Source organism: Phodopus roborovskii, unplaced genomic scaffold (genome assembly GCF_943737965.1).
Source record: "Phodopus roborovskii unplaced genomic scaffold, PHOROB, whole genome shotgun sequence".
In the NCBI taxonomy this organism is placed as follows: domain Eukaryota; kingdom Metazoa; phylum Chordata; class Mammalia; order Rodentia; family Cricetidae; genus Phodopus; species Phodopus roborovskii.
In genome coordinates this window covers 14,409,804-14,434,994 of record NW_026125281.1, presented here as the reverse complement: position 1 = coordinate 14,434,994, position 25,191 = coordinate 14,409,804, and the positions used below count along the sequence as shown (strand labels likewise).

At 40.6% G+C, this 25,191-nt stretch overlaps 1 protein-coding gene across 1 annotated transcript in view; it reads right to left on the bottom strand.

Annotated features, from left to right (window-relative positions):
- Tox (thymocyte selection associated high mobility group box) overlaps nt 1-25,191 on the bottom strand; it is a 292,509-nt gene that overhangs the window by 116,641 nt on the left and 150,677 nt on the right. Inside the window, exon 3 of the mRNA XM_051196284.1 lies at nt 14,727-14,969. Coding sequence (XP_051052241.1) covers nt 14,727-14,969 — 243 coding nt within the window. The remainder of the gene's footprint in view (nt 1-14,726; nt 14,970-25,191) is intronic.

Genomic DNA, 25,191 nt, shown 5'->3' with positions numbered 1-25,191 from the left:
CACTGTGTGTGTGTGTGTGGGGTGGTGGTGTGGGGAGCCTGCACATGCCATGACATAAATGTGAAGATCAGAGGGAAATTTGTGGAAGTCTGTTCTCTCCTTCTACCATGTGGGCTTTCGGGACTGGACTCTGGTCATCAGACTTGGTGAAAAATGACTTAACTCATGGGGAAATCTCTGTACTACACTGAGAAGTATCTCTGAAGTTATTTTGGGGAGTAAATTCTCCATAGTTAATGGAACCTGGCATCATGCTCTCATTTTGGTGTGCATTAGCCTGTGTTTTAACTTTAGTTTAATTTTACTGTTTATGGAACAAGGACTCACTCTGCACCCCACAAGGGCTTCAATGTCACAGTATCCTTCCTGTCTCTACCTTCTGTAGGCTGGCACATGCCACCAGCAGCATTCAGCAGGTAGTGAAAGATTGCACTCATAATTTAAAGTGTGTCCCACAATATTTGAGAATTTGATTTCCCATGGTCCCACATTTTTGCCATGTGTTATATGTAACCCCCACCTTTCCCTGCGGATCAGTTCAGTGCCTCATACCTGACAGTACTTGCTATTCTAAGTCAGCAAAGATTCCGTTCTTGGAATGGAATTCCATCATCATGCAGTAGGTCCATTGAAGACCAGATCTTACTCAAGAAACTCCCATGAGCTGCCAAGTGTCTGAGTTGAACTTGATTTCAGTTATTGTGAACATCTCATAAACTCTGAGAAGTCCATACACTAGACTACCTCTTCTAACTAAGCATAGGCTCAATAGGAAGTTAGCTTCTGTTCTGCGTGGAGGTATCAGGGGAACATATGGGCTTGTAGTGGAGAAGGCCAGCAACATGTTTGCTTGGTCATCTTATGGGGGTCATGTTAGAGATGTCCTGAGCCCTCAGAAAATACTAGATTTTAAGATTCCAGGCACCATATGTATCATTATTGGATGATGATGAATATTTGGTTGAAGGTCATTCTTTGAACATTATTTCTTTCACTTCTTACCAACCCCCTGTTGCACAGATGATTCAAGTGTTTGAGAAAACTCTAATTGGTAGAAATGTATCAGAAAAAGTAGCAGAATTCTAGGTAAGCTACCTTGAATTTACCTTTTGTACTTTATTAAATTTCTTATACTACAATGGAGGGGAAGTAATCCCTCAAGGTTGGTCAAATACAGCTGTGTAGTGCTGGGACAAGCCCAGTTCCTAGATTGAGGCTTAGCTGCAGGAGACCTTGCCTGTGAGCAGACTTTCTTGTTTTGGAGATGGCACTGTCTTCCTTGCAGAAGACTGGGCAATTTCAGTCACTGGGTGTGTAGCCAGTGGTCCTCAGCTGCAATGTTAATGCATTGTACATGGTATAGAGGGGACACCTAAGCCCTGAAATATCAGAAGTCCTGTTCTTACCTCTCAGTCCCCATAGCCACAGAATAGCCTAAATATTATTGTTGTCACACCTCCCCCTACCTCTTTTATAGATCGAGGAATTAAGGATCAGAGAAATCATGTGATTTCTCCAATCCCCAGGCAGAACTCTATGAACATCCTCTTGCCTCCCTGGAGTATTGGACTCCCCTTTCCTACACACTCATTATTTCAGCATTGTAAAGAGAATGTGAGTTTATTTAAAGAAAGAATCTATGAGGGCAGAACTATGAGTGGCATGTGGGTTGACATGTTTAGCTTAGCTTGAGCAGTCAAAGCACCAACTTTATCAGGACTCCTCTCTCAAGACTCAGTGCAAGCTCACCATACTGCTACCCTGTGTGCAGCCAGGCTCTGACATGGTATACTTGTTGGGGACACAAGCACTTGCCCAACTGCCCTGCCTAGGATATATCCTGTTTCCCTGGTGTGACTGGGGAGGATTTATGAGGAACGTGCAGACTCACATCTGGCCAGACTTGGTATGTTAGCCAGATAGCTGTCTATCTTGTCACTATAACAAAGAGCAGAGGTATCAACTTCTAAAGGGGAGAAGCTTATTTTGACTCCTGGTCTCTTGGTGGTGCAGAATTATGATGGGGTCTATGAGGCATAGGAAAAAGCTCTTGTCATGGTGGCTGTGAGAGAAAGCAAGGACTAGTATCCTGATATCCACTTTCAGGGCCATGTCCTCTTTCAACCAAGGTTCACATCTTGAAGACTCCACAGCCTCCTAAGAGCTCCCCAGACTGTTAGTCAAGCCTTTAACACACGTGAATATTTGTGGTGCATGTGGAACAGGGCGTGTCTTCAAAGACTGAGTTGAACAGTTCATACAATGTTCCATGCAACATGGAGGCAGGAAGAACAAGAGGAAGTGTAAGAAAAACCTAGGACACCAGAGATGGAGATGTGCTTACATAGGGGTTGGTGGTAAAGCCAGTGGCCCCAAGGAAAGATGGGGATGCGGATGTACACGGGTGGGTGATGAAGCCAGTGGCCCCAAGGAGAAATGGGGATGCGGATGTACACGGGTGGGTGATGAAGTCAGTGGCCCCAAGGAGAGATGGGGATGCGGATGTACATGGGTGGGTGATGAAGTCAGTGGCCCCAAGGAGAGATGGGGATGCGGATGTACATGGGTGGGTGATGAAGTCAGTGGCCTGAAGTTTGCTGTCTGCTGCTTCCAGGGCCTCTCACACACATACCCATTCAAGCCTGACTACTGAAGGGGGAAGTGAGGCATGAGCAGGTGAAATTGCCTGCCCAGGCTAAGACACTGGTAATGAGAGGCTGGACAGGGTCCAGTGTATGTCTGTAGGTCATCTTCCTTAACAGTAAATTCAACTGCTCCTTGTGACTCTGCTGCCACAGGCAGTTCAGCTCTATTTGAGGATTTGCTCTCCTGTCATCCTACATTTTTCCCACGTTTTATGAGTGTGACCCTCAGCCTCCCAAATGCATTGTCATCTCCTTGATTTTGACATATGCTACATATAATACGTAGCAGATCTGTCGCAAAGTTAAGACACCCAATATATCCCGCGAAGGGAAGAAGTGATGCAGTAAATCATAGAAGACCAAGTCCTACCATTTGCTGGTCTAGCCTCATGTGCTGCTGCAATCAGAAAAGAGACGGCTTCAGGGAAAGCAAAACCATCCAGATGCTAAGGAAACAGTGCATAAAACCAGGAGGTTTTAACCAAAGGCAACATGACTATTGGTGACCACTTCATAGTGGCTGGATGAGCCTGATAATCCTTCCTTCGTGTGTTAACAATCTCTCTCTCTCTCTCTCTCTTTCTCTCTCTCTCTCTCTTTCTCTCTCTCTCTCTGTACTGTATACAGTATATATTGTATATACATAATAATTATAAAAGATATTTCAAAATGCTAACACTATTATTAGGTGTTTCATTTTATTTTCTATAGTTTTTCTTTTTTAAGAAAACTCATTAGTAGTATGTATCCCTATGACTTTTTCTGACAACTTTAGTGTTATTTTACTCTTTTTCTAAATTTATCTTCCTGCTCCATTTTTTCCATTCTTCAGATCAGATCCTGTGTGCCCAGCTATTCTCCTATTGCCCAAATCCCTACCCCAGTAATGGTCCCTTTTTAAATTGAAAACAGATTTTTTCCCCCCATGTAATACCTTGATTATGGTTTTCCCCTACCTCTGTTTCTTCTCTTTCCATCTCCCTTCCCCTCCCAACTCGATCCACCCTCCTTCTGTCTCTCATTAGAAAACAAGCAGGCTTCTAAGGGATATTGACAAAATACAATAAAATAAATGAAATGAAATAAAATACGATTAGGAAAAACTACACACAGTGATAGGAGAAAGCAAATAAACAAAAGGAAACTAGACCAAGAAAAGACAAAAGAACACTCAGGAACCACATTTAAAAAAACATACAACTAGAAGCCATAATATATATGCAAAGAACCTGTAGGGTTAAAAAAAAGTACAAAACAAAACACTTGAAGCACGTTTTTAAAAGGATATAATTAAAAAGCAAAGAGCAAAGAAGAAGCCATGATGGTGGCATCTTGAAGCAAGATGCCAATGAGTTTGCCTTCTGCTGGTCGTCTACTGTTGGGCAAGCAACTGACCCTTAAGAGTAGTTTGTTTCCCCAGTGAAACGCCCTAGGAAAATCGAAACTTTCTTTGCAAGGGATTATCAATTGGAATACTATCACATGCAGAGTTAGGAACGTGGCCATGTGTCCAATGCTCCTTTCAGCTCTAGGGCTCCATCCGGCACCGATCCTACAGGCCTTGTGCTCACTGTCTCTGTCACTGTGAATTTGTGTGTGTGTTGATCCCGTTGATTTAGAAGGCCTTGTTTCTTTGATGTGCTCCAGCCTGTCTGTCCCTTACACTCTTTCTGCTTCCTCTTCCATGGGGGGGGGGTCCCTGTGCCCCGAGGGGAGGAATTTGATGCAGGTGTTGTTGGGAGTTTCATTGAGGTGTGTGTGTGTGTGTGTGTGTGTGTGTGAATACACGTGGGATTAAGCCTTGACAAGCTCACTTTTACCACTGAGCTATGTATCCAGCACTCTTCTTTCACTTGTGACTAAGCTTTTAGATACGTGGGAACTGTATCCCAGACAGCCCTTGAATTTGTAATTCTCCTGCCTCATCCTTCTGAATTGCATATGGGGTTCGTGCCTGCACCTCCAGGCCTACTTGGTTTAATTGTGGGTAGCCTTGGGAGAACAGCATTTTTAGCAAGAGCATTTAAGAAACCACCATCCGGAAGAATTGCTGCCTTGTTTCATTTGCAGAAATTGCAAGTTCCAGTGTATGAAGTCCTATCTCTGTTTAGAAGCCATTAGTCATATCTGCGGTTTAGTAGAGAATGTTATTAGATAGACAATGGAAATACAAGATATGAAATTTTTTTCACAGTATAATATGTTTTCAGGGTTGGATAATTTTTTATTAAAGATTATGAGGGTTGTTATTACAGAAAACAAAACTCCCTGAAATGCTGAGGAATAATGCTTTTCAAATGTAACCTGTTTTGATAAAGTATCTTGTTTATCAAAACCAGAATGCGAACCTGAATTGTAAAGAGGAGTTTAGTGTTTTCTGTTTAACTATTACTTCTGTTTTCCTAGCGAACTTGTATAATGATTAAAGTCAGGGATGTTCGACTATTGATTTTATGACTACATGTTTATCAAGATGTCCTCTATCCTTATTAGGTAGAGAAAAACAATTCCATTCTCTGGATGACTACGATATCTGCAGCATCTTAAAGGATCAAAGCCACCAGAGTCAGATCTAATATCCCCGAGATTTAAGCAAATGTTCAGTCCCTGCAGCCCTTTGTACTTTGCTCAGTGTCGCATGTACCGCTGCAGGCAGAGGTAGGATGTAAATGGTTAATACCCAAAGACAAAAATTATTATGTTCCTGCAGGTAACACTTGTCCACATCACAGAACTTGTAACTTTCAGACTAAAAGAAAAAAACATTAAAGTAGAAAGAAAAAGAAATGAAAACTGTAATGGGAAAGCAAACCTGCTCTTAAAATACTCGCGTGAGCTCTGAGTAAGAATAGCCAATGAATAATGAAGGAAGTGGTGTTCCGAAATGAGACCTTTCCATTGTTCTTCTGAAAGGCATTTTAAAGTAATTCTTCCGTGACTCCATGACAAAAGAAAGGGTTTATAATACAATGCTAATATCTACTTGAACAAACCAAGCAAATGGTGAGTCAAAGACAGATTCCTTCTGAAATAAGAAACAGCTGACATTGGCCATACAGGCAAATCTCTGGAACACACTCCTCTACATTCCCAGCTCTGTCCCTCACCTGAGATGCTGGGGAACCTGACAGAAATGAGTCCCTTTTGAAGTCACAATACTATTTCTTCATAAGACTATTTCTCCTCAGAAAATAAAAGTATTTATCTAAGAAGAAGGATCAATATCTTCTGTAATTAATTGATGAATGTATCAATTTAATTGTAGTATGAGTGACAATAACTAGCAGTAATTGATTAAGACTAAAAGCTGGACTGATGTTTAGGACTGAAACTGGTTTAATTAAATGCACTGAGACCTCATGATACATGCCATTAGCGTTTTTAAAAACTGGGCTGTTTGTGTTGAGTGTGATGGCACATGCCTATAATCTCATTGCTTATAAGCTGAGGCAGGAAGGTCTGAATCTGAGGCCAGCCTGGCTTACAGAATGAAACAAAGGAATAAACAAAAGTAATATTTGTATCATTTTAAAAAAACTGTATTGCCAAATGAGAGCTGATCAAAAGACCTCATGAGAATGAAACAAAGGAATAAACAAAAGTAATATTTGTATCATTTTAAAAAACTGTATTGCCAAATGAGAGCTGATCAAAAGACCTCATGCGCAACCTCACCTAATGCAGTACTAGCTCTGTAGGCACCTAGGAGAAGCTCAGCTTTCCCATGAGAACCATTGGATTCATTCACACACTTAGCCAGAAACTGTTGTGCTTTGTGCTCCCTAGGTTTTAGTTGTTGTCTATTTGTCAATGTGGGAAAGCTAGAGTCATTTGGGAAGAGGAACTCTCAATTGATGAAACACCTTCCCCAAATTAGACTGCAGACAAGCTTTCGGGTATCTTCTTGACTAGTGATATGGCTGAGCCCATGCCACAAGGGGCCAATGGCAGTGTGTGTCCAGAGATTTGCTCAGCAAGGATATGGACAAAGAGAAGCAACCTGTGACACAAGAGGATTACAAATTGCTGACTTGAACTGTTGCTATTAAAAAGGCTGGAGAAAGGAACATTTCGTGGACCAGAAACAGTGAGCAAATAACACGTCAGGAGCCCCCATTCTAGAAGGAGGCACTACAAACAGAACTTCATAATCACACAGAACCTCCATGTACACCCCTGTGGGCTTTCTGGGGGGTTTAACCCCAGGGTCTTAAGTCAGCTAAGTGCAAGTTCAATCACTGAGCTACACTCTGGGCCCATGCTTCTGTTCTTTCTTGAACTTAGCTATTTGTGATCTCACTTCTTCTCTGCTACCTTTCCCAAGTACCCACAGCACCTGAGAAAGCATTCTGCTACTGCTTGAAGGATCCATGGAGGAAGTGAACACTCGGTTCAAACCTGCCAATTCCTTTTTTGTTGCCTACTTAGAAATCCATTTGTTCACAGTAATTCTGTAATCTCCTTTTCTTTCCTCTTTATTGGCTAAGGGCTATTTAACTAATGAATGTCCAGTGTGGGTAGGGTGTGGGAGGGAATTCCTCGAAGAGCAATCCTATGAAGCCTTCCCAGATGTTTGCCTTTAGGATGCAAGATGAGTTATACAAACACACGGTGGAAAATTGCTGGCCAGATACCAAGGCTGCAAAAGAAACTGCAATTAGTAGTGATGGACGAGTCAAAAGTTTAAAACATCAGCAATCAGTGATGCTGTTAAAGGACCTGTAGGACATCCACGAGATGGCAAAGAACAATTTTAAAACTTCAGAAATCATTCTCTAACCTCTGGAACTCTGCCTTCCATCATTGTCAGCGTCCTCCAGGATTGTAAACATTAAAAGGAAATAATGATTAAAAAGGAAGCTAACTTGTGTATAGGTTGAAGCACAATGACCTCTGAGGAAAAGTTCAAGAAATTAGCCTAGGCAAAACTCAGCTACCGGAGAGGCTTAACAAATGTCAAACCGTGAACTCACCTGCTCTGCAAGCATTCTGATGGGGGCAGCCCACAGAGCAGGCAGAAAGCGCACTAAGAGATTTTGGGTTAGCTTTAATAGGCATTTCCTGGAAGGACTCTAAATCTCTTACTGAAATTTATCATAGTGTTACAAGGTTAATCAAACACAAACAGGCTACCAAGGAAAGCGGTGGAATCTTGGCTCTTGGGTAGGAAACCACACATCTCAACTGGTTCAGGTCGATAGCTGCCCAGTCTGAACAGGCTCAAGTGTGTAGTCCCCCATTTGCTCACAGAAGATCAAGTGACTGATTTTACAGTTTTTTGACTTCTATTACATACGAGTGAAGTGTAGATTAGTGTGAGTTCTAGGAATGAAGAAAATGTGCAATGCCTGTACCACAGTGAAATTTGACTTTGATTGCTTTGTCTACAAAGGAAAGTGTTGTTTCTGAATTGGCTCCTTTCCCAGATACTATTAATGGCAGCCCTAGTTGGGAATATTTTATCGTAACACTAAAAGATAGCCCGAATCATTAACATATTGAAGCCAGTAGAACTGCTTATCAATCCCACATTCAAAGTGATCTGTCTTGAACAGAGAAAGGGCTTGCATAGGCCTTAACATATAAACACAAACACATCTAGTTTTGGTCTTATTAGGAACTTATCAAACACAAAAACCAATAAGAAAAAAAAAAAAAAACCCAACCCCACTCATTCCTTAAGTGTGGTCAAATATAAGAACAAAAAAGTCAGCCAGTTTTCATGGTCTTAGGAGACTGTTCTCTGCTCTGTGACATTCAAAAAGAATAATCCCCGTGTGTGGACATACTGTAATGAATAATTTTGACAAATTATGGCATAATTCTAAATAATTATTGGTATGCCTTTCTTCCTGTCATGGTGGGTAATATTATTTCTTTTTTATTGCCCTTCTTGTATTTTTTAGAGAAAAGAATAAGCCTCTATGGCATCCCTTCCATTTTAAATGGAAGCATCCATTATTCCATATGGACAAGGGGTGACACTGCTAGCCTTGCTGTGTCCTGAAAGGTCTTCAGCTCCATTACCATTGCACACTGGATGCATTGCACGAAAGAAAATACCTGAAGATTTTTGCAAATATTTATTTAAAAAAAACCCAGCAATCAAATTGTCTGTAATCAAATTTTTCTGCCTGGCCTTGAAAGCTGCATTACTCAGTATGTCAGTAGTCCTTTGCATAATGGCAACATATTAGAAACGCATGCTGATCTCATGCATCTGCACTCCTTGATGTGCGGCACTCCCCATGGGCCCACAGGAGCACTCTTGCCTCCGTTTCATGAGTCCTGTATGGTACCTACTGAAGTGACGGCTGTCAAAACAGTTGTACAGTGGCCTTTGAATGCAAAGTATGCCATGTCTGCACGCTGCAAATGACAATAAATCTGAGTATATACATTATGCTAGCTTTTGTTGCCTGGAAAAAAGAAGGCATTTGGGAAATAAACCCTCCAATTTTATTGCCTTTTAACATCTTTTTTTTTTTCCATTTCAAACTCTAGAACTTGAAATTTGAAGCATTGAAAGGAACCGAAATCTCCTTTGTTGCTTTTTTCATTGTAAATTTCCTATAATGTGCCATTAGAAGCTACACTTCACAAAGCCAGGCTTCTAAATGAATCCTTTCTGTGAGGCCATTTGAAAACTTCACCCAGTTTTTCTTTGTATGAAAGAGCTTCTGTTGACTGCACAAAGAACAAGCAATCGCCACATATGGGCCAGGCCGAGCAGCCTGGATGACTTTGTACAAGGTTGCATTTTTCCCTTCCACCAATCCATGATTAAGCTCAGCAGTGGCTGCTATCAGGGTGAGGAGCAAAAAAAGGGGCACTTGGTTTTCATTCCCAGAAAGCAAAGGACTTTTCTGAAGTCATGAATATTTACCAGGGGCATGTTCTTATTTTTCTTTCTTCGAAACTAGCTTGCTAGTCTCTTTCTAACAACATGAACACCTTCTACCTACACAAAGTAACATCACTTCCTTTAAAACAATTTTATGTATTTTATGTACATCGGTGTTTTGCCTGCATGTGTGTCTGTGCATCACAGGCATGTACTAGTCATGTAGGCCAGAAGAAGGCACTGGATCCTGTGTAGGTAGACAGGTTTGCTCCACCATGTGGGTGCAGGGAATCAAACCTGGGTCCTCTGGAAGTGCAACTGTGCTCTTAACCACTGAGCCGTCTCTCCCATCACTTCCTCTGTAACAGTGAAGCGACATTAGCCACTGTGCAATATCTTTATAACGGATTGACCTTTGGGGGGAACCCTTACAACACGGAGATGGCCAAAGCCATAGCAGGAAAAAGTGGCTAATAAGGTGTGGACCTGCTATCTCACTTTTGGAAAGGAAGACTTCAAGTTCAAGGGTAGCCTGGGCTACACCATAAGATCCCACCAGGAGATCGACAAGAAAAGGGAAGGGGCAACAGGAAAGAAAAGTCACTAAGTAACTGCAATACTCAATTATGATCTTCAAATCTCTACAGAATCTAGATTCACCCAGGAGACAAACCTCTAGGCTGGTGGTCCTCAAATTCTGTAATGCTGTGACTCTTTAATACAGTTGTTGTGTTGTGGTGACTACCGACCTAAAATTATTTTGTTGCAAATTCATAACTGTAATTGCGTTACTGTTACGAACTGTAGTGAAAATATATGATATGTCGGATATCTGCAGTGTGAATTTCCAAAGGGTTCGCAACCCACAGGTTGAGAACCGCTGTGCCAGGAGTATCTGTAATGGCATCTCTAGAGTGAGTTAACTGAGGTGGGAAGACACACCCTAAATGTGAGTGGCATCATCCACTAGCTTGGGTCCTGGGCTGAATGAAAGGGAGAACATACTTGGGCATCCACATCCATTTCTGTTTCTTGTCTGGAAATAATATGACTGGAGATTCATGCTCCTCGAGCCACATCTTCCTCACCAGGATGGGCTGTGTCCTCAAACTGTGAGCCAAAATAAACCTTTCCCTCACTTAAACTATGCTTACCAGGTAACTGCGGTGATGACTCTAGTGAATCTTAGAGTCGGGACAAGGGGTGTGTGGTCTCAGAAGGACACGGAACGGGCAGCCTGGAAGGGATCAGAGCCATCAATCAGCCTGTTGGGGGTTTCTGCCTCGGAGAGAGGATGTTTTGTTTAAGGATGCTTTTATAAGAAATGTACCAGAGTGAAACGTGGGAAAACTGCCTTATTGCTTTATTGCTGCCTTTCTAGGCTCTAGTGAGCTGAGTCCGTGCCATTTCCAACTGGACTCCACGTCTCAAAAAGTGTGACAAATCCATTGCCCTCTACCAAAACAAGTCAGGGGAGTTTTGAGGAATTGGAACTCTTGCATGTTGGGTCATGAATGACTGTCGAATTTGAATGTAGAGAATACGAACTAATTGGCACCCACCCACTGGTGTGTACTACAGAAATTCTACCTGCTTTATGGCCTGTTCTTGGAACAGAGCTCTTTTAAGAATATGTAATCTTTTCTGGAGTGCCAAAATCTAAGTTGCTGCTGGAGCACTGAGTAAGTACTGGGTAATAATATAAAATAAGTGGACCATAAAATGGCACAGGCAAGAATTTTCAATAAGTAAATAAATGGGGGGAAATTTGGGAAGGCTGAACCTTCCCCTTGTGTGTGCTGCCCCTGCATAGGATTTTGGTAAACTGCAGAAGACAATATACATTTTATACTCTGGTGAAAAAGTTTTTAAACTGAAAGGCATCCTGGTAGAACAAACTTAAACCTATTATGAACCATGTACCATTTAATGGTTATAATGTACTGTAATGATTACCACATTGTGGGATTCAATATTGCATTATGTCCTTCTAATTTCATGCTTACTGTTTTAAAAGATGGGGTGTCACTGCATTGCTCAGGCTGGCCCCAACCTTTTGGATATATACCATTCTCCTTTCTCAGCCTCAGAAGTATCTGGGCCTGCAGGTCTGGTCTACCATACCCAACTACAGTCATGCAATCCATGAGGATGAAGGAGTTTCTACACTCAGCTATAGCCATGTGATAGGAGAGGATGCTAGAGCACAAAAAGTTTATTTAAGTGGCTTAGGGCTACATAGCAGGTAGATGGTGGCCCCATGATTTAGACTGAGGCAATCTAGCTCAACAACAGCCATGCTAGCTGCAATAATATACAAGGGCACTCCAAGCAAGGAAAGACTTCTTTAGTGAAGGGCCAGCTTATTGCTGTCATTCTGACAGATGTGAATAAGACTAAGGACCAAAGCATAAATAAGTCTTTGAAAAGTTTTCACTCTCACACATTTTAACTTCCCTGAAAGAGACACACAGGCACAGGCTTGGGGAAACCATTTTATTTAAGCAACGCTTACATAATGCATCCTATGTGGCAGCCCGTGAGTGGTCTTAGCAATTTGTCAGATGCCTTTAACCCTGTGAGGGTAGGCCTATCATTACCCCCATTTCCCCCGAAAATGTACTTAGAATCTTTACTGGCTGAGCCATTGAGCAATCGCTGAAGTACTCTGAGCTTCCATTTTTCATTTGTAAAACTTAGATACTAGTACTTCATACAGATATATATTTTAGCTATGGACTAAATGTTTTATGTCTAACATGTTAGATACTTGTAGAAAATGCTCATTAATAGCAAAATTGGAAATTCTGTTGCCCGTAGCAATTTAACTTTAGGATATACTCTCACTAAAGATTATGTATTATATCAAACAGCAATATGCATACATACATTAATGTATTTATAGTGAGCATCACAGTATCTAAAATATATATAATTTCTAACTAAGAATTAAAATGAGTTCACCTCATTCATTCATTTATTCATTCAAATACTGAAGTTCTAGAGTTGAAAAACCCTGATTGGAAAAACAAAGATTGGATCAAAATTTTTAATAGCATCGGGTTCCATGTATTGCATCTGGAAAATACAGTTGAGACTAGTGATTGTACATTTAAACTGCCCTGTGTGGTTCTAGTCACAGGGTTTTCTCTATCCACAGCAAATCTCTCACTGAGAATCTGCAAATGTTGACTCTGATCAGCCGGGTCAGTGTTGGAGGAGCTCTTGAGAGATCTCCAAATGAACATTACCATGTCTAGGATTTTAACTCTGAAAACATTTCTCTCTCACACATTTCAGCCACTCCAAAAGAGTCACCCAGGATCAGGCTTGTGAAGCCCACAGTACCTGTTTCTTCTGGCTGTTAGTGTGCTTATCCGAAGCTGCCCTTACTTGTAAACATATCTCCAAGCATAGAAAACCACCTGAGCTCTGTTGCTTGCTCACTTGATCTTAAAATGAATTTTCTAGGTGGCGCGTGGAGTTTGTGGAGCACCTGGGGTCCTCTGTGATGCTGTGGACCTATGCACAGGAGCTGACTTTTTAGGAAAGAGTTTTAGGTTTTTTTTTTTTTTTTTTTTTTTTTTTGTTTTTTTGCCAGAAAGTATGATGACGTATGAAGACACAGCCTTAGACGCAAAGTCTTTTCCAAAGAGATCCTTGGTGTGTGTTTTAAATAATTAAAATGGAGACTTATAAGGAGCTGTGCATCTTGAGATCCATATTTACTTGAGGATGATACGATAACGGCGTACCAGCACCCTCCCCAATCCCTCTGTCCTCACTGCTATCCTAGTAAAGTCCTTCCAAATTCTCATGCAATCACTCACTTGATCTATACTGCGTAAGAGAGTGACCACCAGGTATATGTGGACTATGTCAAGATTATAAAATAAAAACCAATCAATCAATCAATCAATAAACATGCTCCTGTAACTCCAGACACAGGGGATCTGATGCCCTCTTCTGGCCTCCTCGGGCATTTCACACACATGACACAGACATTTATGCAGGAAAACATGTACTACATACATAAAAAATTTTAGAAGATGACGATGTTGGCACACTGTTTTTTCAGATTCACATATTTGCATGCATTTTTAAGTATTCAACTTCAATGTTTAGGAGGAATATAATCTAGACAGTCTGGTGATGGTAGTGCTTCTGAGTTCTGACAATACTACAAATGAGTTTTCCCCTCTTGGCCACCCAGACAAAGGCTGAATTTGGTTCTCTGTGCTGTGTGGTGTTAGGTTTTGTCTCCCAGAAATGTCACGTTGGGGTTTCTTTTGACTATGCTTTCAACCTTCCCAATCTTCTTATACTCATCTTTACTAGAAAACCTCCCATGGAGCCACAACACAGAGACATCTGCACACATCAAGGGGAATGGTGTTATGGAACATGTTTCCCGAAACAAGTTTATCTGTTTATTCCTTGTGAACCTGTGGTAGTGCTGTTTAGTGACAGGAAGTGACAATGGTTGGTCTGTTAACTGGTCAAACAACGAAGGCCAAGGAGCATGAATATGTTCCTACTTCTTGGAGTGTAGACCAAAAGTATGCTTGTAGATGACATAAAAACCAGAATGAATATCATTTTTTTGATAAGCCAGTGCTTATCAAAATACATATGCCCCGATTTTGTCAGGGGGACCTGAGTGGGATCTTGCTAATTTTCTAGGTTTTCTAGATTTTCATTAGTAGATACTTCAAAGTAACACAATGTTCCACTGACTGAGACATCTCAATAGAGATAATTTCAATCAACTGAATTCTACTTCCAAAACAGAAACAAAACAACCATTCCTTGCTCCTCTCCAAAGTAAACGTGTAGAATTTCAGAAAGCAAATAACAAAATTGAGGCTGACATCAGGCAATGCTCAGAGGATGCAGGGATCTTACTTGTTGCTAGGAACCTGACAGAAGCCCAGAAGCAATACTATTTATAGTGACCTTTTATCTGAATTCTGGCAAGCCATTTTTCCTAACAGCATCATCAACAGTATTTAGTACTTTGACAAATATGAGTGATTACACAAGTAATTCACTGATTTAAATGTAAAATAAAAAACGACTTTAGAAATTTGCAAAATCTACAGAGATCACTGATGTAACTAAAAATCTGTCCCTGGTTTTTGAAGGCCACCAACACAATTTAAAGATCCTTGCATGGAACTGTCCCTTCATTTCCTACGAGTTTCAAGCCAAGCACAATTAGATAAGCTCATTCTTACCACAGAGATGGGATTGGAGAGCAGTGTGCCATCCTGGCCCAGCATGTTGGACACGGTGATCTCTGGCAGGTCCATGTTTTGTGGATGGAACGGGAGCAAGCCATTGTGGTTCATAGGGTGACACAGAGAGTGGTACCCAGATTCAACCTCGTTCAGGTGCACCAGAGAGTGTTCAGGGAGAGAAGGAGGTGTGATGGGTGGAATGTTAAAGTCTTCACTTTCCAGACTTGGGCCAGGGTAGGACTGAAAGATAAGAGTGACACAGATGGTAATTAGCATCCACTTGTTCACTGTTATCGATCACAGAAGCACAGTGACCTTATAGATGTACCTACCAGAAGCATTACAGATTTTCCTAAGGTATTCAAACATTGGGACCACCCTGGTGCTTGTCCCTCATATATGGAGAACAAGATGCTTGTGAGACATCCCTCACCAGAGAGCCATCCCCTGCCTGTGAGACATCCTCCTTTGGTCTAAAACCTGCATCTGTTATGTGGCTTTACTCTCCTAGGAAGGTGAACTCAAACAGATTTCAATGATTTCATTAAAATTTTCTGGAGTGTTAATCTAGCTGAATACACTTTTTCATGAGAATTGTGGGGAAAGAAGGCAATTCATAAAATGGTTTGATCAAACATGTTTCATTAGACTCCCTACTGCTAAGATTATGGGATGTAGTAAAAATTCCAGAAGTCTGGGGCAGTTGCTTTCCAGTTTGAAAAACCTAATTGTTGATAATTAAAAAAAATGTTATTAGTTAAAAAGTAAGTTAAGCCTGTGCCTAAGGGTGTGTTCACTAAAAGTTAGGTACAGTTTTAAAATGCTATTAGATGGTAATTTTACCATCAAAATAAAAGTGATGATTGCTCTCACGAATTCTGTGCACATTTATTTTATTTATCCTTAAGGCTAATAATATTGCAACCACTTAAATTCAGTCCCTTCCATGGTGAACACAAACAATATTAATATTATATAATACTAATTGCGAAATGAAAGTTAATCAGTAAGGTCAGTAGCACATCGGAGTCTGAGTCTGTTCTTTTATAAAGTGGCTTGAAAACAGGTAGAGATACAAGAGGAAAAGCAAGAGTGTATGAACACAAGCCTGTTTAAGGTGAGAATGTGGCAAAAGTAGAAAATGGTAGAAAGAGCTGAATAAACACTGTTAGCAATTAACATCAATATACAGGGTCAGTAAGAACTTATTTTGCCCAACAGGTGTCATAATACAAAAAGAAACATTTTGGCCCAGATAATTCTTACAAGTCAATCTTTCAAATTCCAGTGGCCTTCAATGTTTGTGTGCCTGGGTAACAAAGGTTCTCCTGTCTAAATGTACAGTGCCTGCTACAGTGTGTAAGGTTTGAAATGAGCAGGCAAAGTGGAGGATCCAAAGAAAGTAGTGTTCTGTGTTCACTGGGTGTTCAGCCAATAAGCTTTCTCCTCCCTGTCCAAATGCCCGGGGTTATTTTTTCCAGATGGCGTCTATTTGTCTAACAGAAAGAAATCTTCAACTTGCACTTGCTAAATGTTGGACAAGTTCTGATATATTTGTGTAGGTGCCATCAGAAGGCACAATTAAATGGAGAGTTACTTGGAACATCTGGAGTCTGGCAGTGGCCATGGAGAAGAACTTGTAGGTACCATCTGAAGGCCATGAAAGGAAGATTTGCATTCTCTTCACATGTATTTCTTAAATATACAGCATTCTGCTTTTAAAAAAAGGGGTTTAGTGTTTCATTAGTAGTGCAATTTTTTTTTGTCTGAAAAACATGTTAGTGCTCTGTATCAAAATTATGAGTTTGACTACCCTGAACATATAGACCCCAGCTCACAGTTCCTCGAAGAAATATTTAATATAAGATACAAAAAGGCCCCATGAAGAAGGGAAAAGAATGTGTGTTTAGCCAGGACTATTTCATATAAAGTATGGCAAAGGCCTTTTTCACCATCTTGCCTTTTGCAAGCCTTCCTCCTTTTCCTGATGCGGAAACTGGAGTTCAGAAGTTCCTTAGTGATTGACTGAGTCCATGTGTGGGGGATAAAGAGAAATGGAGAGAAGCCATTTTTATCCCTTCCTGCCCTCCTCTTTCTGTCTTTGTTGTGATCCAACCCAGGCCTTTGCAGATGAGAGACTAGTGTACCTGAGCACCATGGCTAATCGTTACCATTATATCAGGCTGAGTGTCATAAAATACCTTTGTTACACAAAATTTCATAGTTTAAGAGTTATGACTATCAATAGCATGTTTCTCCTTGTCCTAAATCCTATCCTCTAAGATTAAATATTTACTTGACATAAGCACAAGAATTCACAATCTGTCTCTCTGTCAGCACTGTAGAACTTGAGTTTTTGGTACACAGTGTTTAAGACGTTAATCGATGCCTATTTAAAACTTTCCTCAATAAGGCATTACTAAAACAGAGGTAAAGAAAAAGCTGGTTTTAATTTCAGAAGTGTCATTAACCCTCTGAAAATAGTTGGGGATATTTCACCCAGGGTATGTACAGTGCCTTTACATTCTAGAGTTTCTTCGGTAGTTAAATCTTAATTTGTGGAGTTTTAAAGGAAGGTTTAATTGGTATCGACTTACACTTGGTGATAACAATTGCACTGCAATTTAGCTTAGCTACATGGTTTATTTTCATGTAATTACACATTAAGGTTATTTAATCCGTACAATTATATGCCAAAACCACAGACTCTGCAACTTAACTGGTAATGCATAGTTATGTGGGTCAAGAATTTTAACAACATAAGGTTACTTAGCAGCTCTGTCCATTACATTAGAATCCATGATGTGGTTATCTGCCATGAACCTATTAGAGAGTAATTGATGCCCTATAAAAGTACCATTGTAATTGTTTAAATGTGAAAATGTGCCAGAACTTTTAAAAAGTGCAATGGCAGACTAATATTTTTTAAATGTGGAAATGAATTAATCTCCAACACTGGCTTCTATGACATAGCAGGTATACTCTGATTCCAGATCTTATTTGTGATGTTTTTAATAAGTGAGGTTTATAATATATCCAGTTTGCAATATTGAATCACAACAGGGTGTGGTTCAATACTTATTCTCACTCCACATGAAAGTATTTGTTTGAATCATCATTAAATATTTGTTGAATGAATAAAAAGAGGGACCACTAAATGCATGTATTAATGAGTGAATAAATGAACGCTACACTGGGTCTTTAAAACCAGAAAGCTTGTGATATATTGCAATTATTTCACAGGCTTAAATAATTATCTTTTATTCCTAAGACTTCCTTGGCAAGGTCACAGCACAGAGGGCAATGGTCATCACACACAGTTGTCAAACAGCCAAAGTGTCCCATGAGAAGAGTGGTGGGTGTTACAGACCAAGGAGGGCTGGATAGAAGGGTCTGTCTGCATTGTCCTGGGAGGGCACTGTCCTGTGTCTGAGTGTCCTGCGATCTGGCCTGGCTTCCTTACCATTCCAGAGTTACACAAATGATCCAAAATGCAGAGTTTATAATCTCTGGCATTCAAAGCTGTTGGAACCTAACTCCCTATGTCTCATGCTGGCACCTGGGATGAAGCTAGGGAGCCTGAGGTCAGGTCATGGCAAGTCTGATGCCCCATCCTCTGGGATTGTCTGCTTAAAGAAGTAAGGACTCTGATCATAGCAACAGAACATTCCAGAAGGACCAGCCTGAGAAAGCTAAGGTAAGGCCATCCTGTTGACACAGGACCAGATATAGTACTTGCTCACTCATATGGTCCCTTTCTGCTTCTCGTGTATTTTTCTTCTCCCAGAGTAGCCTTAATTTTAAGCAGTCAGCCATTTGGAAACCCTCCCAGGAACAATGATCATGTCATCCCTTTCTGAGGTCTCCATATTCCTTTAAGGCAACAGTACCACTTTTTCATTTTAGCTTGAAATAAAGGTTACCTAAGAGTTCATCCCATGCTCTAGGAGGCTTTCTTAGGCTGGAGCCTGGTACAGAATGAAGAACAAGTTAGGCATGGAGTTTTAAAGTGGTACTGACTTCTTAGTCACCATCTATGGTCTCATATCAGAGGCTAGAGTCTAAACCATTTGACTTCCTTGTTCCTAGCAAATGTGGAAGTCACTGGTGACCATCACTATGAAGAGAAGTATTCAGGGTCAGGGGGAAAAGTGCATTTCTATACTTTACATTGTACTGATGAAATTTAACTTATTAAAAGGTAAGTTGACAACAGGCATGCAAATAAGCTAATCTAAAGCACTGCAATTAATGTAAATACATCTGCGATGATCCAGTGATGCTAACTCCCCTGATTGCAGGCTCTTCAATGTGTTTAGACACAAGTTGCTCTCATGGCAGTTGCGGTGCTGGGCCTCACTCACTGTGTCCTGCAGAACCCAAGAACCAGTGAGTGTGGAGTGGGGCAAGGCTCAGTCAATTCTGAAAGCCAGATGGACGACTCAAGCTGCAAGGGGACTGTGTGAAACATTAACACAGCAATTTTAAAATGTTATCCTCCTCAAGAGAGCATGTTTGTAGCTGTGAGTAACAGAATCCATGGCTATTGCAACTCATTTTCTTAAAAACCCGAGAAGGTGGTATTTGTGCCTTTCACTTAGAAAGTGCTGCCTAGTACTCTGATGGAAAGTAGGTGTGTTGCATGTGGTAGTGATTCCTTCAGTACCCAACGAGAGTGGTCACAGCATGTTGGAAAAGACTGGCAGCTATTGGAGTCCAGAAGATAAGTCTGCATCTAGGGTCCTTGGAGCACTTAGGAGTTTGGTTTCTGAAGCAACTTTTCTATTCCTCTTGAGCCTATTTTAAAACTCAATTCATAGAGATTTTAAGAGCATTTAAAGTATACATTGAATAGTTCAATAATCTATGTTCTCCACTATAAAATGTGCCTGAAAAGGGGGCTGTCGTTAAGTGGATTTATAAATGCCTTAGACGGGGTCATGTCTAATAGCAAACAGTTCAAGACAGTATGTTGGGGAATGTATTGTATATGCATTTCCATCTATTTGCCATTGGTAAGATCTGATAATGGAGAAAAGTATGCTTCATTTATATATAATGTACTTAAACAAATATTTAAGCAAACAAAATCAAGTTTCACACTTAGTCTAATGGAATTAGACTGAATGTCTTTCTTGTCGTGTATGTATGCTTGTGTGTGTGTGTGCGCGCGTGTGTGTGTGTGTGTGTGTGTGTATCCATGCTGGTAGTATATATGTATCTATGGTGTAGGCATGTGTTTGTATGGGTGTGTGTACGTGTGTGTGCGTGTGAGTGTGTGTGTGTGTGTGTTGTATGTTTTCTTCAATCCTTCACCTTAAAAAGAGGATTATTATTTTTAGTTTATGTGTATTGATGTTTTACCTGCGCATATGTCTGTGTATCATGGGACAGCCTTGCTAGAGGAGGCCAGAAGAGGGCATCAGATACCTTGGAACCAGACTTACAGATGATTATTAGTTGCCATGTAGGTGTTAGGAATGGATCCTGGGTCCTCTGTGACAGCAGCCAGTGCTCTTAAGTGTTGAGCCACCTCTCCAGCCCCTCTACCTTAATTTTTGAAACAAGGTTTCTCACTAAACTGAGAGCTTTCCTATTGAGCTGGCTGTTTAGCCAGTGGTTTCCCATGATTCTCCTGGATCCATCTTCCCTGCTCTAGGAATATAGGCACAGGCAAAGCACCAGGCATTCCCATGGACTGAGGATTTACCTTAAGTCCTCATGCTTGTGTGGCAAGCACTTCACCAACTGAGCCATCTCCTCAGTTCCTAAACTGCATGTATTAAATCAAAGAATAAACTACCAGGGAGCAGAGAGCATGCAAAGAAAACTGGAATGCTGGGACTGACTAACTGAGAAGAGGCCAATAACTTGGTTCCCGAAGGACCTCTGCAGCCATGCAGCCTGGGACTGCTGAGGTTGCAGGCTGACCACGCAAAAAATACACAAACAATATATTGCCAGCCTCCTGGTTGTGTCCTGGATTCAGGGTGTAGGAGTTGGTCTTTCTAGGGCAATTTTTGGCAAATTGCTAAGGAAAGGGTTCAATTCTAAGTCTACAACTAAAGAGATGATGATAGAGAAAAACCAGGGGAATGCTATCATCAGCTTTGCATTGATCTGCTTGCATGCCTTTTAGTCATAGACTAAAGCCAACATCCATCCCACATGGCAGCCTTCTCCAGCCACCATTTCAGAGCAACAGGAAAAGAGAGTTCTCGCCTAAGTTCTGGACTGTCTCAATCTCCTGACTGTTTAATTGCACAGTTGCTCACTTCTGGAGCCACTCTGCTTTACATACTCCATGCCCCAAGTGTCCTGTTTACATTGTTTTCCCTGTCTGCAGCCCACATTTCCTTCGCTACAGCCTGCCTTTTCTCTTGTATTCCCATTCCACAGCATTGCATCTGCAAGTGGAATGTTGATTGCGCTGACTTTATTTTGGACTGCACAGAATCCAGGTTTTCTTATCGCCCAGCTAGAGAGTTAATTCATGCCCACCAGGAACAAATAATAAAGAGTTCCATCCAGGTTTCGTCTTTTCTTCTTTTTTCAAAATCTAATCCTCTACCACTGGGGCACTATATTTTGCCTACCACATATTGCAATCATTATGCATAGCACTCAATCTTTGGTGACAACAAGTCCCATAACTCAGAAGAATTCAAAGATGGCATTTTGTACACATCTTTAAATTATGTGATGGACTCATGCAGTCATGCAAACACTAAAAATATGGCTATAGTTATAGTGCTGTAAAATATGGTTCTCATATAGAACTTTATTTGAAAGATAAATAAATACTGCTGCCATCAAACATATACAGGATGCCTTAATTTTTAATCTGTAACATAATTCCTGGAAGTCAAGGATAGAAAAATGCAGTGCTTAAACACGTCTTATCTTCTATTATTGAGCATTATCACTGCATGATTCAAATAACTCAATGGAAAGCAAAGTGAGCCGAGAAATTCAGCAGAAATAAAATAAAATAAAATAAAGCCCAACAAAATACAAAACCAAACAAAGCATAGACATCTCTAAATATTCACCATACACTTTCTGAAGTTAAGATATTGCATTGCAGTGGTGATTTTCCCCAAAGGCTTTGAACAGCATCAATTCAATTTCTAATTTCTTTTGAGAAGACCTTCAGAGTTAGATATTTTTCTGATTCTTTTATGTCTGCATGAACAAGAGTTGATAGCTTGAGACTATAATGTATTACTGTGGAAAGCTTTGGTCTGTTACATAAATCATCTTAACACTCAGCAAGAATTGCCCAACAGTGCCATTGATGTACTCAAGCCAACGATCCTGAAAACAATTTTTTTATCTTTCTTCACATGCTAGACAATAGAAATAAATCATCTTCATTTAACAACACACAATCTACTAATATTTCTACCAATAGTTATCAAAATAAAATTTTTGGCAGAAAGTATAAACTTTCATTGTATTTTTTTCTCATTGATTTTTAGAACATTGTTTAAAAAAATAAGCTCATTCAGTGTAGAAACATTTGCTGAATCCCTATTGTGGTGCTTAAGACATTCTGCAAAAAGCAAGTTAGGCTAAAAAAAAAAAAGTCAGAAAACAGTCTGTAGGAATGAGTGAACTGAAAGGCAGAAAAGGAAATCCAAGCCCCCTGTAAAGGCCATATGCTTGAAATGTCAAACTAGGTGATCACAGAAGGCGATGGAAGGAGAATTACGGAGGGCTGGAATGCTTAAGTGTTGCTATGAGCAGATTACACAGATCACAGGGCCTGCAGACCAGACGTTTCTGTTCAGTGTGATGAGGGAGGAACATGACACGGACCCACGCCTGAACAGAGAGCACCAATGAGGCTCAAATCAAGGCCTTCACCAGCAAGACCAGTGTCACCAATTAAACAAAGTGGAGTATGGGCTCTGCTACCCTGGGGTAAAATATCAAAGCTTGCTTATGAGAAACCAGGATGCAAAGCCTGTGTGAAACCATAAAATGGGGTCAACCTGAGCATACCCAGAGAATCCAGGAGCTTGGACTGGAAGAGCTGAGGTCGGGTTCATAAGCTGGAGCTTCAAGCATTCTGGGAGGCACGAGGCCAGCCCTTACCCAAGATGTGCATGAGACATGGTTGCCTGACCCTGACCCATGTCTGTCTCATGGCTGTCACTGGTAACGTGACCTTCTTATGCCATTATTTGTTAATGATCTTGGGATGGGGAAGAGAATTCCTTCATCTTCGCGTGTCCTCACAGTACGATAGAGGACATTTAAAAGCCAAGCATGGGGTGTAGTTGGCATAAATAAGGGAAAACAAAAGAAAAAATAATAACTGGTTCCTTGACAACAATGTGCTCCCACACCCACGTGGGGGACGAAGCAGGTCAAAGCTGAGGAGATGCTTCAGGACCCCAGTCAGGATCATAGCTGACTTTCAGTGTCAGGCCACCACTCCACACTTGATGTTTACTGGACAAAATGAAGTATGCAATTTCAATGTTAAATGTATAGTCTTAGGTAACCTATACTTTTTCAACTTTTTTTTTTTTTTTATTCCTTATGACTCAGCGATCTTGTTTTACAAATTGTTTGATTTTATAACTAACCCAAGGAAATCAAGTTTTGGAAAGGGAGAACGGTCCTGAAATGTGTGTCTTTCTGTAGCCTTTTTATTGCATACTTGACATTTCATTTTGACCTTTTGTTTTCATTTTTAATATAAAAACGTCCTATCACAGGGGTCTGATTTAGGAGTTAGAAATGCCAGGCACAAACCTCAGATCACCTTTTAGCAAGAACTACCACTTTGTTTCTTTAGTCCTCAGATCCCAAGTCTATACAGCAGAGATGATGGTGGTCAACTCATGAAGAGGTTGTCATGGTGAAATAAGGATAATGAAAAATGTACAGGCTATGGGTGATGCTCTAGTACAGGAGGAGCAGCCAATGCCTGTAAGATACATTTATTTCAACACTGTGTAATTTAACCTTTTCATGAATGATTTTCAATTCTAATGAACACCATTATTTAAATCTACTTGTATATTATTGAATTGTTCTATAATTTGTTTAATCAGGTTTTGATTTGAATATTTAGACTGCTCCCAGTTTTCTTGTTATGAATCACTGTGATGAATCATATCCATTTATTTCCTTAGGAGAACATTCTAGATTTCTATGTTTATGCTTAAATGGAATCACGGAATGCTAAGAAAATTTTGTGTTTAAAATAATGCGTTGAAATCTAACGAATTTTGTTAACTTGTTAGATTAAAAAAAAATGGTATGGATTTCTTCTGTCCCTAGGTATGTGCAAAACAAGCAAATCTGTCAGAGTTTCCAGGCTACAGTCTCCTGGCCTACAGTTCATGGCTGAGGTGGAGCAGACATTACTTATCAAGTAAAGAGGAGGAGGAAGAAATCACCACCAATGGTAAACCACTCTAGATGCTGCAAACAGCCGTCTTATATAAATACAAGGCTTTCATATGTGGACAAAGATTTATTTGCTGATTTTGTAGCTTAAAAAATTCAAATAGTCATTGGTTTTATTTGGTCCAACCTAGTATTTCTCAAAACATCCCACACATGTGCAGCAGGGAGGGACTGAGGCTAAAGATGGCAACAAGAGACACACTTTTAAAATAAAATGAAGCCTCATCCAACAAAGATGTTGGCTAACCTTCCCAAGCCTGATGCGCTCTTGTGAAATTTACTTTTTGGTGTTTTCCACGTCACTCAATCTGTCTCAGCCTCCTTGACTGGTTGTAAGGATTGAAGGAGATGCTGGCAAAGCTTTTCCTCAGTTTCACTGGCAGAAAGCAGTAGTTGGCAGTGACTTTCATTTTTATGAATCTAATTCTTTTCTTGACATGAAGAAGGGCCTACTAACTCAAACTTCCAGTAAACTTAAATGTCCTAAAATTCCTCCTCCTCCGAGCACAGGAAATAAAAGACAAGTGAATGGAAACATGGCAGCTGAGTCAGATGCCCAGCCTTGTGACTCTCCTCATGGAGAGCCGAACACAGACAGCTATGTACCCGCTATGCTGTCACGGAAGCTGGGGAAGTGGCTAAGCTAAAGTTTCTGGTTTCAGAAGTAAAGGCCTCTTTCAGTCGGACGAGGAGGAGTTCACTTCCCAGATGGTGAATGCTGTGGAGAGCTGCTAGCCCTCATCCTCGGGGCCTCCAAAACCTTTCTGCTTTATGAAATAAGCAGACTCACAGTGGGTTTAGCTCTTGAAGAATGCCCTTCCCACTTTATCCAGAAAAGCGTTCATTGTTGATCTCAACCCATAACCCCCAAAGATCTGGTGAACTATCCCATCTGAGTAATTTGGTGCTGCCTTGGCAGTCATTTATTTGGCTTTCCTGCTGATAGGGTCAAAAACCAGAACCAATGGACAGCAAGGACAGTATAGAGAACACATTTCAAAAATCCAACAACTAATGCCCACCTATTGGGGTTTCT